Source organism: Phocoena sinus, chromosome 18, assembly GCF_008692025.1.
Source record: "Phocoena sinus isolate mPhoSin1 chromosome 18, mPhoSin1.pri, whole genome shotgun sequence".
NCBI lineage: Eukaryota > Metazoa > Chordata > Mammalia > Artiodactyla > Phocoenidae > Phocoena > Phocoena sinus.
Window position 1 is genome coordinate 65535090 of NC_045780.1, and position 14822 is coordinate 65549911.

General features: G+C 41.5%; 1 protein-coding gene across 11 annotated transcripts in view; it reads right to left on the bottom strand.

Annotated features, from left to right (window-relative positions):
- The window catches only part of DZIP1 (DAZ interacting zinc finger protein 1), a 54726-nt gene that overhangs the window by 36958 nt on the left and 2946 nt on the right, over nt 1–14822 (bottom strand). For 8 of the 11 annotated variants that reach the window (XM_032611138.1, XM_032611139.1, XM_032611149.1 and 5 more), the window contains 4 exons: nt 14201–14755; nt 7935–8019; nt 5168–5295; nt 2660–2821 (listed from right to left, as the gene is read on the bottom strand). In XM_032611138.1, the coding sequence (XP_032467029.1) occupies nt 2660–2821; nt 5168–5295; nt 7935–8019; nt 14201–14755 (930 nt within the window). The remainder of the gene's footprint in view (nt 1–2659; nt 2822–5167; nt 5296–7934; nt 8020–14200; nt 14756–14822) is intronic. The other 3 variants (XM_032611145.1, XM_032611147.1, XM_032611146.1) reach the window with 1 other exon arrangement.

A 14822-nucleotide genomic window follows, 5' to 3' on the forward strand; every position in this document is an offset into this window, starting at 1 on the left:
GATAGGACCCTGGAGCAGAAAAAGGATGTTAGGTAAAAGCAAAAGAAATCTGAATGAAGTATGGACTTTAGTTAATACTAATGTACTCATTAGTTGGCTCATTAATTGTAACAAATGTATGATACTAATTTAAGACGTTAGTAATGTGGAAAACTTTGTACAGGGTTAGGAGAGGGGTATTTATATGGAACTTTCTGTACTATTTGCTCAGTAAACCTAAAACTATTCCAAAAAATAAAGTCTATTATTAATAATAATTTTTAAAACGCTCTATAGCCAAAGTGGGCAAACAACCCAAATGTCCATCGAATAATGGATCAATAAAATATGGTGTATCCATACAATGAAATATCATTTGGCAATTAAAAAAATATATTGATACATACTACAATGTGGATGAATCTTGAAAACATTACACTAAGTGAAAAGAAGCCACTCACAAAAGATCACATTTTATATGATTTAATTTATATGAAATGTCCAGAACAGGCAGATGCATAGAGACAGAAAGTAGATCTGTGGTTGCCAGGGGTGGGAGGGAGTGCCAATGGGTACAAGGCTTCTTCATTGGGTGATGAAATGTTCTAAAATGACTGTGATGATGGTTGCATAACTCTGTGAACATAGTAAAAACCACTGAACTGTACAGTTTAAGTGGGTGAATTGTATGATATGTAAACATCTCAAAAAAGCTGTTTGAAGAAAATATGTGTGGCTTCTCTAGTGGTACAGTGGTTAAGAATCTGCCTGCCAATGCAGGGGACATGGGTTCGAGCCCTCGTCCGGGAAGATCCCACACGCCGCAGAGCAACTAAGCCTGTGCGCCACAACTACTGAGCCTGCGCTCTAGAGCCCGCGAGCCACAACTACTGAAGCCCGCGCGCCTAGAGCCTGTGCTCTGCAACAAGAGAAGCCACCGCAATGAGAAGCCCGAGCACCACAATGAAGAGTAGCCCCCGCCCGCTGCAACTAGAAATAAATAAATAAATGTATTTAAAAAAAAAAAAATCTATATGAATGGTAAAAAAGTCCTAGGTAGGGAAAAGTCCAATTCCACAATGATCCTGGGGGCAGGGATAACCATGGAGGGAATCTCAGGCAAAAGAGCCATACTGGCAGCTTCATCACAAGGAAAAAAAAGTGTGGCCTTGATGGAGAAGACATAAAAAGCCAGTCTTAAATTGGTTACTATCAGAATCCACTACTGTGGGTAATACGACATCCCACTTGGAGAAGATGCCAAGGGTCTGAGTTTGGGAGAAGCCCCTGGAGTAGGGGTGGTAAAAGAATTACTACTGCCGACAGGTTCTGATGCTTAGAACCAAGCGAGGTGATAGGGGATAGTTGAACCAACAGGGAGTTGACTGAAGAAAGCCCTATAGAAAAGACACAACGAGCCGTCCCAAGTTAATTTCCCCTCAACTTTTTATGTGCAAATTACAACTTATGAAAAAGTTGAAAGAAGAGTATGAACACCCATTTCCCCCTTCACCAGTAGTTAACCTCGTGCCACATTTGCTTTGTAAAGATATGACAGCAGCTGGCAAACTTTTTCTGTAAAGAGCCAGATAGTATTTGACTTTGGGAGACACGTAAGATCTTGGTCATAACCTCTCAACTCCATGGCTCCAGCACAAAAGCTCCATAGACAAAGTGTGGAGGAAAGAGTATGGCTGTGTTCCAAAAAACCTTCACTTGTGGACACTGAAAGGTAAACTCCATATAATTTTCACGTGTCGTGAAATATTTCTTCTTTTGACTTTTTTCAACCACTTAAAAGTGTAAAAAGCTCTCTTAGCTTGAGAGCCATACAAAATCAGGTGGTTTGTCAGGTCTGGGTCACAGGTCATAGCTTGCCCATCCCTGTGAGAGGGTTCAGGCCGTTTTAGAGAAGGATCTTAGCAGTATTCCAAAACTATCCCTCTATTTTAGTTTATAAACATGTTGGCCCCTAGAGGGAGCTCCACACTCTTCCCTTGCCTCCTTTGCTTCACTGTGACCACGGCTGCTCCTACAGGGAAGCGGAGGTTGCATTTAGCGACATCCAGCTCACTCAAACCTGCTAGGCCTGGGGTGAGGAAGGGGCCTGGCAAAGGCTCTCCCTCTGACTTTCTGGGTCAGCTTCCTTCTCCCACATTGGCAATCTCTGTCAGTCTTTCTGGAAAGTTCCTTTGGAAAGCTCTAAAACTCAGGGAGGGAGTTACTGTTTTGGGCTATCTAAACCTAACCAGCTAAGAAAGAGGGACCTTCTTCTCTGATCCATCTAAAATGTACCAAGTGTTCTGCACTGGGGTTTGGGGTCAAAGCTCCCACTCTCAAGGAAACGACTCTTCTGACTTGCTGTCTCTTCCTTATGCCTTGAGCTCCCAAGACTCTCAGGGAGGAGCGGTGTCTGGGCCACGGCACAACAAAGGAACTTCTGGATCCGCGGGCCACATTGCCACTCTAATGCCACCTCTCAAGGCCACGACTCTAACATTGCTATGAAGACTCCGAGGTTTAATACTTACATATTCTCAACGTTTTTTGTGGGTCTTTTCAGGTGGAGCCACGTGGCTTGTGGGATCTTAGTTCCCCAACCAGTGATCAAATCTGTGCCTCCAGCACTGGAAGCTCAGAGTCCTAAGCACTGGACCACCAGGGAACTCCCAATACTTACGTATTCTAATGCTGAATTCTTAGAAGTTAGTTCTTTAAACTCCTTCATAAACATTTCCTTGACTTTTTCCATTTCATCAGCTAGTTTCTCCTTTTCTTCTTCTTTCCATCTATCAAATAACTTCAGAAATTCTTCCTCTTTTGTTTTCTGCATTTCATATTCCTGAAATTGATTTAATACATGGCTTTCAAAACTCTGGTATGAAGCAAGTATGCAGAAATGTAAATAAATGGACATAGTTTCACCTCAAATGGGTCAGCTAGACTTGCAAATTTCAGTTAGGCTTCTTCTGTTTGTTTTGGTTGCAAAAACACTGCACATAACGGCAGGTCTGTGCACAATGATTTCTCTAAACCAAAGGCAGCACACAGCATCCTTTTGTCCTTATATTCCTTAAAGCACAGACACAGAGGCCCAAAGTCTCAAAAGTTCTATGATCTGTGAACTTGTAGAGTAGGCATGCAATCATATGTAAAATGTAAACATACTTTAAAAGTCTACTGAGAAGAACTTTTCTTGATACCATACCAATTTGGGTAGCGTGGCCCCACCTCACCCTTAATAAACACAAATACATTTTTATATAAGCTAAATTCAAGGTCTGGTCCGATCAGCCTTTGATTTCTGGATGACCTGCTGCTGTGTTTTTTTTTTTTTCTCCTAATTGGGGACCTGAACTACACTACAAATAAACTCCACCTAACAAACATACAGAACACTGCACCCAACAACAGCAGAATATACATTCTTGTTAAATGCACGTGGAAGATTCACCAGGATAGACTATATGTTAGGCCTTAAAATGATGTTCAATTTTAAAAGGTTGATATCATGCAAAGTATCTCCTCCAACCACAACAGAATGAGGCCAGAAATCACTAACAAAAGGAAAACTGGAAAATTCACAAATGTGTGAAAATGAAACAATATACTCTTAAACAGTCAATGGGTCAAAGAAAACCTCACTAGGGAAATTCAAAAATACTTTAGGATGAATGAAAATTAAAGCACAATGTACCAAAAAAGGGAAGCAGACAAATCAGTGCTCAGAGGGAAATTTATAACTGTAAGCACCTACATTAAAAAAGGAAGGGGCTTCCCTGGTGGCGCAGTGGTTGAGACAGGGGACACGGGTTCGTGCCCCGGTCCGGGAAGATCCCACATGCCGCAGAGCGGCTGGGCCCGTGAGCCATGGCCGCTGAGCCTGCGCTCCACAACGGGAGAGGCCACAACAGTGAGAGGCCCGCGTACCGCAAAAAAAAAAAAAAAAAAAAAGGAAGCTCTCAAATGACAAAAAAAGGTCATTACATAATGATAAAGAGGTCAATTCATCAAGAAACTATAACAACTGTAAATATATATGCATGAAGCATTGGAGCACCTAAAATATATAAAGCAAATACCAACAGAATGAGAAAGAGAAATAAACAACAATACAATAATAGTAGGGGAACTTTAATACCCCACTCTCAACAATGGGTCATCCAGACAGAAAATCAATAAGGAAACACAGGAGTTGAACAATACTATAGACAAAATGGACCTAAAAGAGATATGCAGAACATCCTACCCAATAACAGCAGAATACACATCCATCTCAAGTACATACAGAATATTCTCCAGGATAGATCATATATTAGGTCATAAAACAAGTATTAACAAATTCAGGAAGACTGACTTTATATCAAGTATTTTTTCTGACCACAATGTTATGAAACTAGAAAACAGTAACAGAAGGAAAAATTGAAGTTCACAAATAACTGGAAATTAAACACACGTTCCTGAACGACTAATGGATCAAAGGAAAAATCAAAAGGGGAATCAAAAACATCTTGAGACAAATAAAATGGAAACACAACATACCGAAACTTATGGGATGCATTAAAAGCAGCTCTAAAAGGAAAGTTTATAGCTATAAACGCCTACATGAAGAACAAAGAAAGATCTCAAATAAGCAACCTAACATTATACCTCAACCAGAAAAAAAGAACAAACTAAGTCCCAAGTTAGCAGAAGGAAGGAAATGATAAAGGTTAGAGCAGAAATAAATGAAATACAGGATACTGAAGACAACAGAAAAGATTAAAAAAACTAAGAGTTGATTTTTTGAAAAGATAAACAAAATTGACAAACCTTTAGCTAGACTAACAAAGAAAAGAAAGAGGACTCAAATAAATGAAATTATACATGAAAGAGGAGACATTACAACTGATACTACAGAATTACAAAGGATCATGATAGCCTACTATGAACAATTGCATGCCAACCAATTGGACAATCTAGAAGAAATAAATTCCTAGAGACATACAACCTACCAAGATTGAATCATGAAGAAAGAGAAAATCTGAACAGATGAATAATGAGTAAGGAGATTGAATCAGTAATCAAAAAACTCCCAAAAAAAGAAAAGCTCGGGACCAGACGGTTTCACTAGTGAATTCTACCAAACATTTACAAGGAATTAACCCCAATCCTTCCCAACATATAACTGTTTCTGAATTTAGCATACCTTAGAGAATCTGACTACATGGACGTGCTGTGCAGCCTCTAGCTGAGACCTGGTGAGCTGCAGCTGCTCCTTCAACATGTCGATCTCATTCTGGAGCTTGTCAGTCTGTGCCCTTGTCTTATACTCTGCTGCAACAGAAATACCTCGTTAAAATACCATCTCTTAGAAAATCTACCTGAAAACTTTTGGGGTACATCCTATGGATAAGACAAAGACAAAGGAAACTGCTTTTTCTTGGGATATTACTTTTTTCATGCCACATGAGCCAACTTTTACTCTCTATTATTCAACATTTATTTTCAGTCCTTCATATTATTGAGTGCTGAATTATTTTTAGCAGATTCTTTCAGCCACTAGATTGAGGTTGGATTATCCTACATAGATAGGGTGAGAGCCCATTCAGGGAGCAAAAATGGTACAAGGAATAATCCTGGGCTCTTCTGCAAGATGCCTGTCTCAGTCAGAGAAGGGAAGCAACAGCTTCCACGGCAGGTACCACAGTATTGAAATCTCTATGGTCACCATCCTTCTGGCTCCCACCGAACTCTCCTGAGAACCTCATCTGTGCTAAGATAAGCAGAGGCTGGCATTCAAAATGCAAACTTGGGCCATAACCCATCCATGGGGCAAAAACGAACTACGGAAAAGTCGTTAAAGGGAGCAACAAGTGAAGGGAAGAATACTTATGTACATGTACTTACATGCAGATGTACACATGACTGAATGGATATACATGTGTCTGTGAGTGTAGACATGAAAGGTATGGAAACCAAGGTAGAAAGTCAGAATCTCAAAGATGACCTGAAGAAATAATACTCATTTCAGAGTCTGAAATACTCTCTGAAACGAGTATGAGATAGAATAAGATACTGAAACAGAAGAGAAAGAAGGTCAGTTTCACACTGAAGAATGGTAGGTTAATTAAAATACTTAATCTTCCCAATTTCTCCAATACATTGCTAAATTGTATCAGCGGTCCACAGCTTATAAGTGGAATTTAAGATTGTAATGAGAACTTCTGTGGATTACTGTGGCAATCAGCAGTATGCTTTGATCTGCTCATGGAGAAACAGACCTTGCATTCTTTGCTCCTGAGAACATTTAAATTAGTAGGAAACCTGGTTCCATGGTAAGCCTCCTATCTCCTGCTTCTTCAATTTCCCCCTCTATACACTGGTTAATTCACACTGGCACCCAAACACATCTTAGTATCTCCCACCTCAAACAAGACAAAAATTTTCCCTTGGTCTCATATTTCCCTCCAGGCACTGCCTCCTGTCCCAGCTTTCCTTCCCAGCAAATGTTACTGAAATAAATGTCTGTAATGGACATGACCACTTCCTTGCCTAATTCCCAGCTCACTCCAATCCAGCTTTCATCCCCAATAATTCACTGAATTATGTCACATGTCAAGGTCACCAACAGTCACTGTGACGATAATGGTCAATTCTAGGTCTTCCTCTTCCTCTGTGCCTCAAGATCATTTGGTTTAACTGTCTCCTTCTTGAAACACTCATGCCCCTTGGTTTCCATGACAACACACTTCCCAGCCTCCCTCCTGCCTCCACCACTGTGATTACTCACTCCCTCAGCTGCTCCTCCTGAGCTCCTAGTGTGGGGCCGACCCTAGCCATCTTCTCTTCTCTAAGTGATGTCATCCAGCCCAGTTCTGCTAACGACTCCCAGGTTTTATCTCCAGCCTGGGCCTTCACTTTGACCTCCAGACCTTCAGCATCTCCACTTGCATGGCAACTGTACGTGTGACTTAATTGTACCCACGGCCAACACAAATTCTCCATTCTCCTTCCTCCCTCAATCTGCTCCACTCCTGGTCTGTCCCTCAGGAAACGTGACAGCCATTCACCCAAATGTACAGGACAAAAGCCCAGGATCATCTTTGCTTCATCTCTTGCTCTCATGTTGAGTCATATCTCTGTGGCCTCTGCGTCCAGAATAAACCTTCTCCATCTCCACTTCTCCCACCTTCCCTGGTACCGCCCTGGTCCAGTTGCCACCTTCTCTCACCTGGGCTATCATGCATCCCAGCTGCTTCCACCTCTGCCCCTACAGTCTGTTCCCCAACTGCAGCTAGAGGGGTCATTTTAAGGTACAGATCAGATCATGTCCCCGCAACTTAAAATCCTCCAGTGGCTTCCCATTACGCTTATTAAATCACCCACATGCCCACCCAGGGCATTCAAGGCCCTATGTGACCTAGTCCCTTCCTAACCCACCACTGCCTTGTTCACCCTGCTCCACCAACCTTCTATCTGTTCCCCAAACATGCCATGCCCTGCCTTTTCCTCACACACCCTCACAGTGCGAGTTCCCCTTGCCCGGGATATACATTTCCCAAATTTCCTGCAGGCTGGGACCCCAGCACCATTCTGGTTTCTGATCAAATAGAGCCTCCTTAATGAGGAGTCACTAGGAGTCACTCTCCATCCCATTCTCCTACTTTATGTTCTTCATTGCACTTGCCACCATTTAAAAAGAAACACTGATTCATTTGTTTAAACGTGAATCCTCCATCCCTCCCATTAGGGTGTAAGAGAGCCAGACAGGGTCTGTCTTGCTTATGACGGTATCCCCGACCCCTAAGGCAGTGCATGGCACACAGTAGGGGCTCAATACTAACTAAATGAGTGAACAAGGACTATGACGCTTTCTTTTAAAAGGATTGAGAGATGCTTTGGACCATGTCTCACTGAAAAATAAAAAGGCACCAGAAAGAAAAGAGATCTTTGAAGTAGCGCTCACGACTTACCAAGATGAGAATCTTCAGGGTGGCGGCGCTGAATATGACTTTGTAGAAAAGCTTGGTTCATAAAGGCCTTGTCACAAAAACGGCACTGAAAAGGAGAGAGCAACAAATCCAAGTGTCTGTAACAAGTGCCCTTCCACCTAGTTTGAATTAAAATTTGGGTCCCTGAAGCATTATCTCTTGGGGGATTTCCCCCAAATGTTACCACCCTGGCAAGTGATACTGAAAGCCTAACTAAAAAGACATACAAGACCAGGGTGTTCTTCCCAAACTGAACACAGGACAGCGAAAGCCATCTCTTGACATTTAAAGTAGCCCATCTTGATGGTTTTGGGAACCCCTGATGCTGCCCCTGTTAAGACTGGTGGTTCACAGCCCGTCAGCATCAACTTGTTCATGACACTCCAGTCATGCCAGCCTCTTCCTGTCCCTCAAGCAAGCCAGCTTCAGACCCTTTGCATTGGCTGGTCCCCTGCCCGAGTCTTCCCCAGACCTTCCCATGACTGGCTCCTTCTCGACATTCAAGATGTCATTTACGGAGCATCTTCCACGCTTGGGCTGAGCTGCACGTCCTCAGCAAATCTTCCTGCATGAGCCTCCTGACAGGCACTGTCCCATCACACTGTCTTGTTTTCATCATTGTACATCTCACCAGTTAATATTTTCAGGTTTATTTACTTCACTTGCTTATTGTCTCCTGCCTAATCCCTCTAGGTTCTAGCATGTCAGCTTCCTGAGAGCATGAACTCTTTTCTCTCTTATTCATAGCTTTATCCCCAGAGACCAGCATTAAAAAATCATTGAGCACATGCTTAGAAATATTTGGCCTCCTAAAATGAAGTTACTGGGAAAAAAAAAATCAATCCTACCAATATCTCTATTCTCTACTTTAACACAATTTTTAAGCAAAAAATTCAACTTGTTTCATCTATATCCTCCCCCCAGATTACTCTGAAGTAAGTCCTGGATACTGTATATTTCATTTGTCAGTATTTCAGAATCTATCTCCAAAAGGACTTTCTTTTAACACAATCATATTATTATTATCCCACCTTTTAAAATGCGAAAATTCATTTCTTAATTATCAACAAATATCCAACCATTTGTTTATTTTTTCCCCAATATTTCACACATTGTCTTAGAAAACATTTTTGCAGTTTGTTGTGAATCAGGATACAAGTAAGGTCATATCCTGCAACTGGTTGTTTTGTCTCTTAATTCTGTTTTTGTCTATAGGCTGAGCCTCCAAGCTCCTTTTCCTTATAATTCTTTTGCTGAAGAAATTGAACATTTGTCCTGCAGAGTTACTCTCAGTCTGGATTTTGCTGTTTCATCTCTATTGTGCTATTTACATGTTCTCCTATTCAGCTTTTGCCTTACTCTTTTTTGTTTTGTTTTGTTTTGTTTTTGCGTTACGCGGGCCTCTCACTGTTGTGGCCTCTCCCGCTGCGGAGCACAGGCTCCGGACGCACAGGCTTACGGGCCCAGCCGCTCTGCGGCATGTGGGATCTTCCCGGACCAGGGCACAAACCCGTGTCCCCTGCATCGGCAGGCGGACTCTCAACCACTGCGCCACCAGGGAAGCCCTTTGCCTTACTCTTAATCAGTATAATTGCATCAGAAAACTTTAGGTTCTAATTTCCCAGAAAATTAACATTATGGCATATTTCTCAGCATTACATTTCAGAGGATCTTTACAGCATCTTTTAGGACTTCTCTGCTCTTGAGGACTGTTCTGGTTTCCTCACAACAGTTTAGGGACTGCCCACACTGGCTAGGGTGTAAGTGTGGCTCTTGGGCTACACACAGCACTGGAGAAAGGAAAGGAAGAGGAAACATGGAAGTGTAACTTTTAATTTCTCAAAATAGAAAATACGTATTTTAACTATTGCAATAATACAGAAGACTCACGAGCTCAGGGTAAGAAGGGGCTCGTACTCCAAAAAGAAAAGACTGACATTTTGACTACATCAACATGAGAAATTTCTATGACAAAAATACCAAAACAAAGTTAACAGACTTCTGGTTTCTGGATCTGCATGTAAGGAGCTTGAAAATCGCCACTCCATCCTAACAACAAGGAAAAAGCTGAACAGACTGAAAAATCCACAACTCTTCTTGGATCTGTAAGAGAGGGGAGGATACAGGGCAAACCACTGCCCCTGAGTGTGCTTTCCAACACTGCACTTTAAGTCCTTGCTAATGTAATAAGGCAAGAAAAAAATTAAAAGATATACAGACTGGGAAGGAAGACACAGAACTGTCTTCGTTTGCAGATGACATGATCGTCTGCGTAAAAAATCCAAAAGGATTGCCAAAAAACTCCTGGAACTAATAACCAAGTATAGCAAAGTTGCAGGATACGAGGTTAATATACAAAAGTCAACTGCTTTCCTATATACCAGTAATGAACAAGTGGAATCTGAAATTAAAAATGTAATAACATTTACATTAGCACCCCCCAAAATGAAATACTTAGGTCTGTTGATAATGGGGCAAGCTATGCATGTGTAGGGGCAGGAGATATATGGAAACTTTTTGTACCTTCCCCTCAATGAAACTAAAATTGCTCTAAAAGAAAAAACTTAAGTTCACACAAAAACCCGCAAGTGAATGTTTATAGCAGCATTATTCATAAGAGCCAGATACGGGTTCCAGGCAAGATATCCTACAAAAGTAAAAGTTTAACAGACTCTGATTCATGTACACCATGGAATACTAGTCAGTTTTTTAAAAGTGAACGGATTAGTGAAACCTAAAACAACTGGTCTATCAGGCCCCAAAGCCAAAACTATCTGATCTACCATCACTGGGATTAAAACATACTTTATAATAGATCTTACAGTAATTAGAAACTTAGTAAAAGTCAGATCATTCTTTACAATGAAAAACAGCAGGAGGGTCAGGAATCCTACTTATTGCACAAAGATTCTGCCTTAGAAATAATAAAGTTCCCTTTCAGGGTAAGAAGGTGGGAAGGAATTCTACATCATGTAGAATCAAATTTCTCCATTAATAAGATAATGATAAAACTTTAAAAAATGCTATAAAAACTTTATCCTATAACCCTTTGCATTTTCTTAAAAAAATACTTTTAAATATATGATAAATATGTTTGATATACAGATGAATGATATAAACTGCTATTTCAAAGGAGTCCCTTAAAGCATCTTTAGGACAGAAAGTGACATAATGAATTAAGAAAAATTAGGTACTATGAACTATTCATAGAAAGGAATCTGATACTCTTTCCATGACAACCCCAGGGATATAATATGTCAAATTATGTCCAGTGTACTTGGTTTCAGAATGTTGACTACATGTAGGTTGCATGCTATATAAAACATGCAGATGTCTTAATACCACTACTATCCAAAATCATTAAAAATTAAAAAATACTTAGTGTAATGGAATTAACACAAGAACTCAGGATTCCTTTACCTAAACGAGTAGGATGGAGGTTTTTGATTCCTCCAGATGTTTTTTAAGACCTCTCAAAGACAATGACGGAGAACAGGAGATAAAGATTTTCACTATGCCCACTAAGAGCTAGGCCCGGGCTTCCCTGGTGGTGCAGTGGTTGAGAGTCCGCCTGCCGATGCAGGGGACACAGGTTCGTGCCCCGGTCCGGGAAGATCCCACATGCCGCGGAGCGGCTGGTCCTGTGAGCCATGGCTGCTAAGCCTGCGCAACGGGAGAGGCCACAACAGTGAGAGGCCCGCGTACCGCAAAAAAAAAAAAAAAAAAAAGAGCTAGGCCCTGTTACATCACTATCTCTTAAATTTTCCATGGCAACCACTTTATCCATGAAGAAATCAAAGCTCAAGAAAGTTAAGTTGCAGCCTTATTGTTTACAGTTTGACCCATGTCCCTCTGACAGCAAAATGCATGCTTTTTCTACTCCCCAACACTCATCTCCAACTCAAAGGGGCTCAATAATTGAAACAAGGGACAGAAATTCACTGACAGATTCCAAAATCTATCTGTGTTGCTGAAGTGTGGGGAGGAATCTGAGTCTTCCAGCTGTGAAAATGAAAGGTCTTCTTAGAGTCTAAGTCCTATTATAATCCACTGGAATTTTTTAATTTTTAAAGTTTTAAAAATAATTTGATAGCCAGATCACTGGTACACACTGGCCTTTACACATGGCCATCAAACTTCCTCGGCTGTTGGAGGTTTCTATTTAAATAAAAATTCACACTGCAGACTAAAGTCAAATAACTATTTAAACAAAATCAATTGACTTCCCATAAATTTTACTATAGGCCAAACATCCCTAGCTTACGAATCTCTAACAAAGATTATAACACCGTGGAATTCCTGCTAGCTTACAGGCCAACTATTCTTAGCAGCAGTCTTTGACTACCCCTCCCTGAAACACTGATTCTCACAGCATCTCAGCACTGTGACCTCTGGCCTTCTGGTCTGAGGATTCATAAAGAGATAGGTCACAGGTAGCCACAGCTCACTACAGGGAAGCCACTGCAGAAATCAACATCCACTTGTTGGATGCTATTTACTGAGCTTTCCTCGTGCTATACATGCATTATCTCACGGGATTCTCAGAGCAACCCTACTACTAATGTTCTCATTTTCCAGATGAGGAAACTGAGGTTTAGAAGTTAAAAGACTTGCACAGAGGAATAGGTGGAATTCAAACCCAGGTAGTCTAACTCCAGAGTTGTCACCCTAAAGGCTCTCACTGCTCAAGAACTCCATAAAGAGACAACGGCAAGTCACTTAATAGAGGGCAGAGTATACGTGTACTACACTAAGTAGGAAAAGGGGGTGTGGTCATTCCTATCTCTTCTTGGCCACACCTGGGCACACCATACAGCTACCACCGCCATTCCGAGTCTGAGTGGCCAAGAGTCGGCAGGTGTCACTCATTTGATAAAAGTGAGCCATTACTTTTTTATCATATTATCATTCACATTTGAAAATCTTTACTTACGAACAGCTATTTTTATGATAACCAAAAGAACAAAAAAAAGTTTATGAACATATAATTTTTATGTTACAGGTTTTAATGTTTCACTGAATAATACCAAAGCCAGGTAAACTGTCTTTAATGTTTTAAACACAACCTATTCTATCCATTTTATGATAATTACATTTAAAGAGCCATCTCAGCACTATTTATAAATATTTAGTTTTTAAATAGCAGTTATGAAACACATAGGCAATTAGCAACATCAGGTATCATTGGATGACTATACCTAAAGGTTGTATACCCAAGGCTAAACATTAAGACTTTCTAACAGCATTCTTTCCCAACTGTTCACCTAGTTTAAGTACACTTCTCTCAAGGCTCCTGTTGGGTCAGTCTTAAGCACTATTAACCTCACTGTTTTCTGAGCCCTACACCCAGTTCTCCACATTCACTCCTGCTTTGCCTCCACCATTACCTAAATCCACTGAGGCCTTTTAAGTCCTATTTAGCCAAAATGACTGGAATGTAGGGGTGTGAAATCAGTCTTGTCAGTCTACTGCTTACTTTGATATCTTCATCAAACATTCTTTGCTTCTTCCACCTAACCAATAAAAAAGATAAATATGCTGATTTCTGTTACACACAAAAATGACAATATTTATCTTGGGTTCAATGTCTAACCCCCTAACAGTTGGGAGATTAAGAACAAAAAGGCAAAATTAAAAAAATTTTTAAGTAGTACTGTTATATCAGCAAGTATTCTCCTGCTTAGGAAATATACACATTGAAATACTTAAGAGTCTGCGACTCACTGCCCAATGGTTCAAAGGTAACAGTATGAAAGGGAGACAGAGAAAATAAAGCCAATGTGGCAAATGTTAATAATTGGTGTAAGGAAGTTTTTGCACTGATTTGTAATCTTTCTGTAAATTTAAAAATATTTCAAAATTTAAAAATGAGGAAAAAAAATCCACAAATTTAAGCATGCCATATCATTTGGGGCCGCAGCTCAACAGCAATTTGTACCTGGTTTATTTTTCATTACACCGATTAGGAGGAAGAAACAGTTTCTTAAACAACCAGCTTTTAGATAATTCAATAAAGCACTGCAGTCAACGTTACTTAATTATTAACCCTATGCTAGTCTACACAGGTAATGAACCATGTTATCTGTTGGTTAAAATTACTCTTTCGCTTAAATATATGCTGTTTCTTCTAATTTAGAGTACAAATCAAAAAAAGAAAAAAAAAAGGCAGTGCTGTAGGAAAGGACTCTCAATATCCCAGCCAGTAGGAATTGAGCGTTTTATTGGGTAATCACAAGGCAGCTTCCCACCTGGTAATAGCTGGCTTTCGCCTCAATCATCAGCTGCTGGGTGGAGATCAACTTTTTCCTGCGTTTACACTCTTCCTTGAGTAACTTGATCTCGCCGGCCTGCTTGGTGAGGAGCTTCTTGCTCTGCTCGCACTCGGCCAGGCTCAGGCGCAGCCGCTCCTCCAGGTTGTGCAGCTGCGAGGTGAGGAACTCCTGCGAGTGCAGCAGGTACTCGATGGTGAGCTGCGCCAGGCGGATGAGCTTCAGCAGCACCGGGTCCACCCCCGACTGGCAGTGCGGGCACTTCTCGTCCTCCAGCTTGCAGAAGGTGATGTTCATGATGTTCTCCTGCAGTGTGAGCACGTCCACGGCGCCTGCCACCTTGTCCACGTCGATGGCGCTCAGCCGCCGCCAGTCCACGTTCTCCAGCCGCGGGCGGAACTGGAAGAAGGGCAGGGGGCCCGAAGCCGCGCTGGGGGGGCCGCAGGCCATGGCGGCCCCGCCCGCCACGGCGGCTTCGGAGGCGGATCTCTCCAGGCTGTTGGCGAGCGGGTAGTACACGTGCTTCTGAAAGGGCTGCGGGAAGAAGAGAGAATGGGGGAGGCGGAAGGGGCTGGGAGTTCCGTGGAGTCCCCGCCGCCCC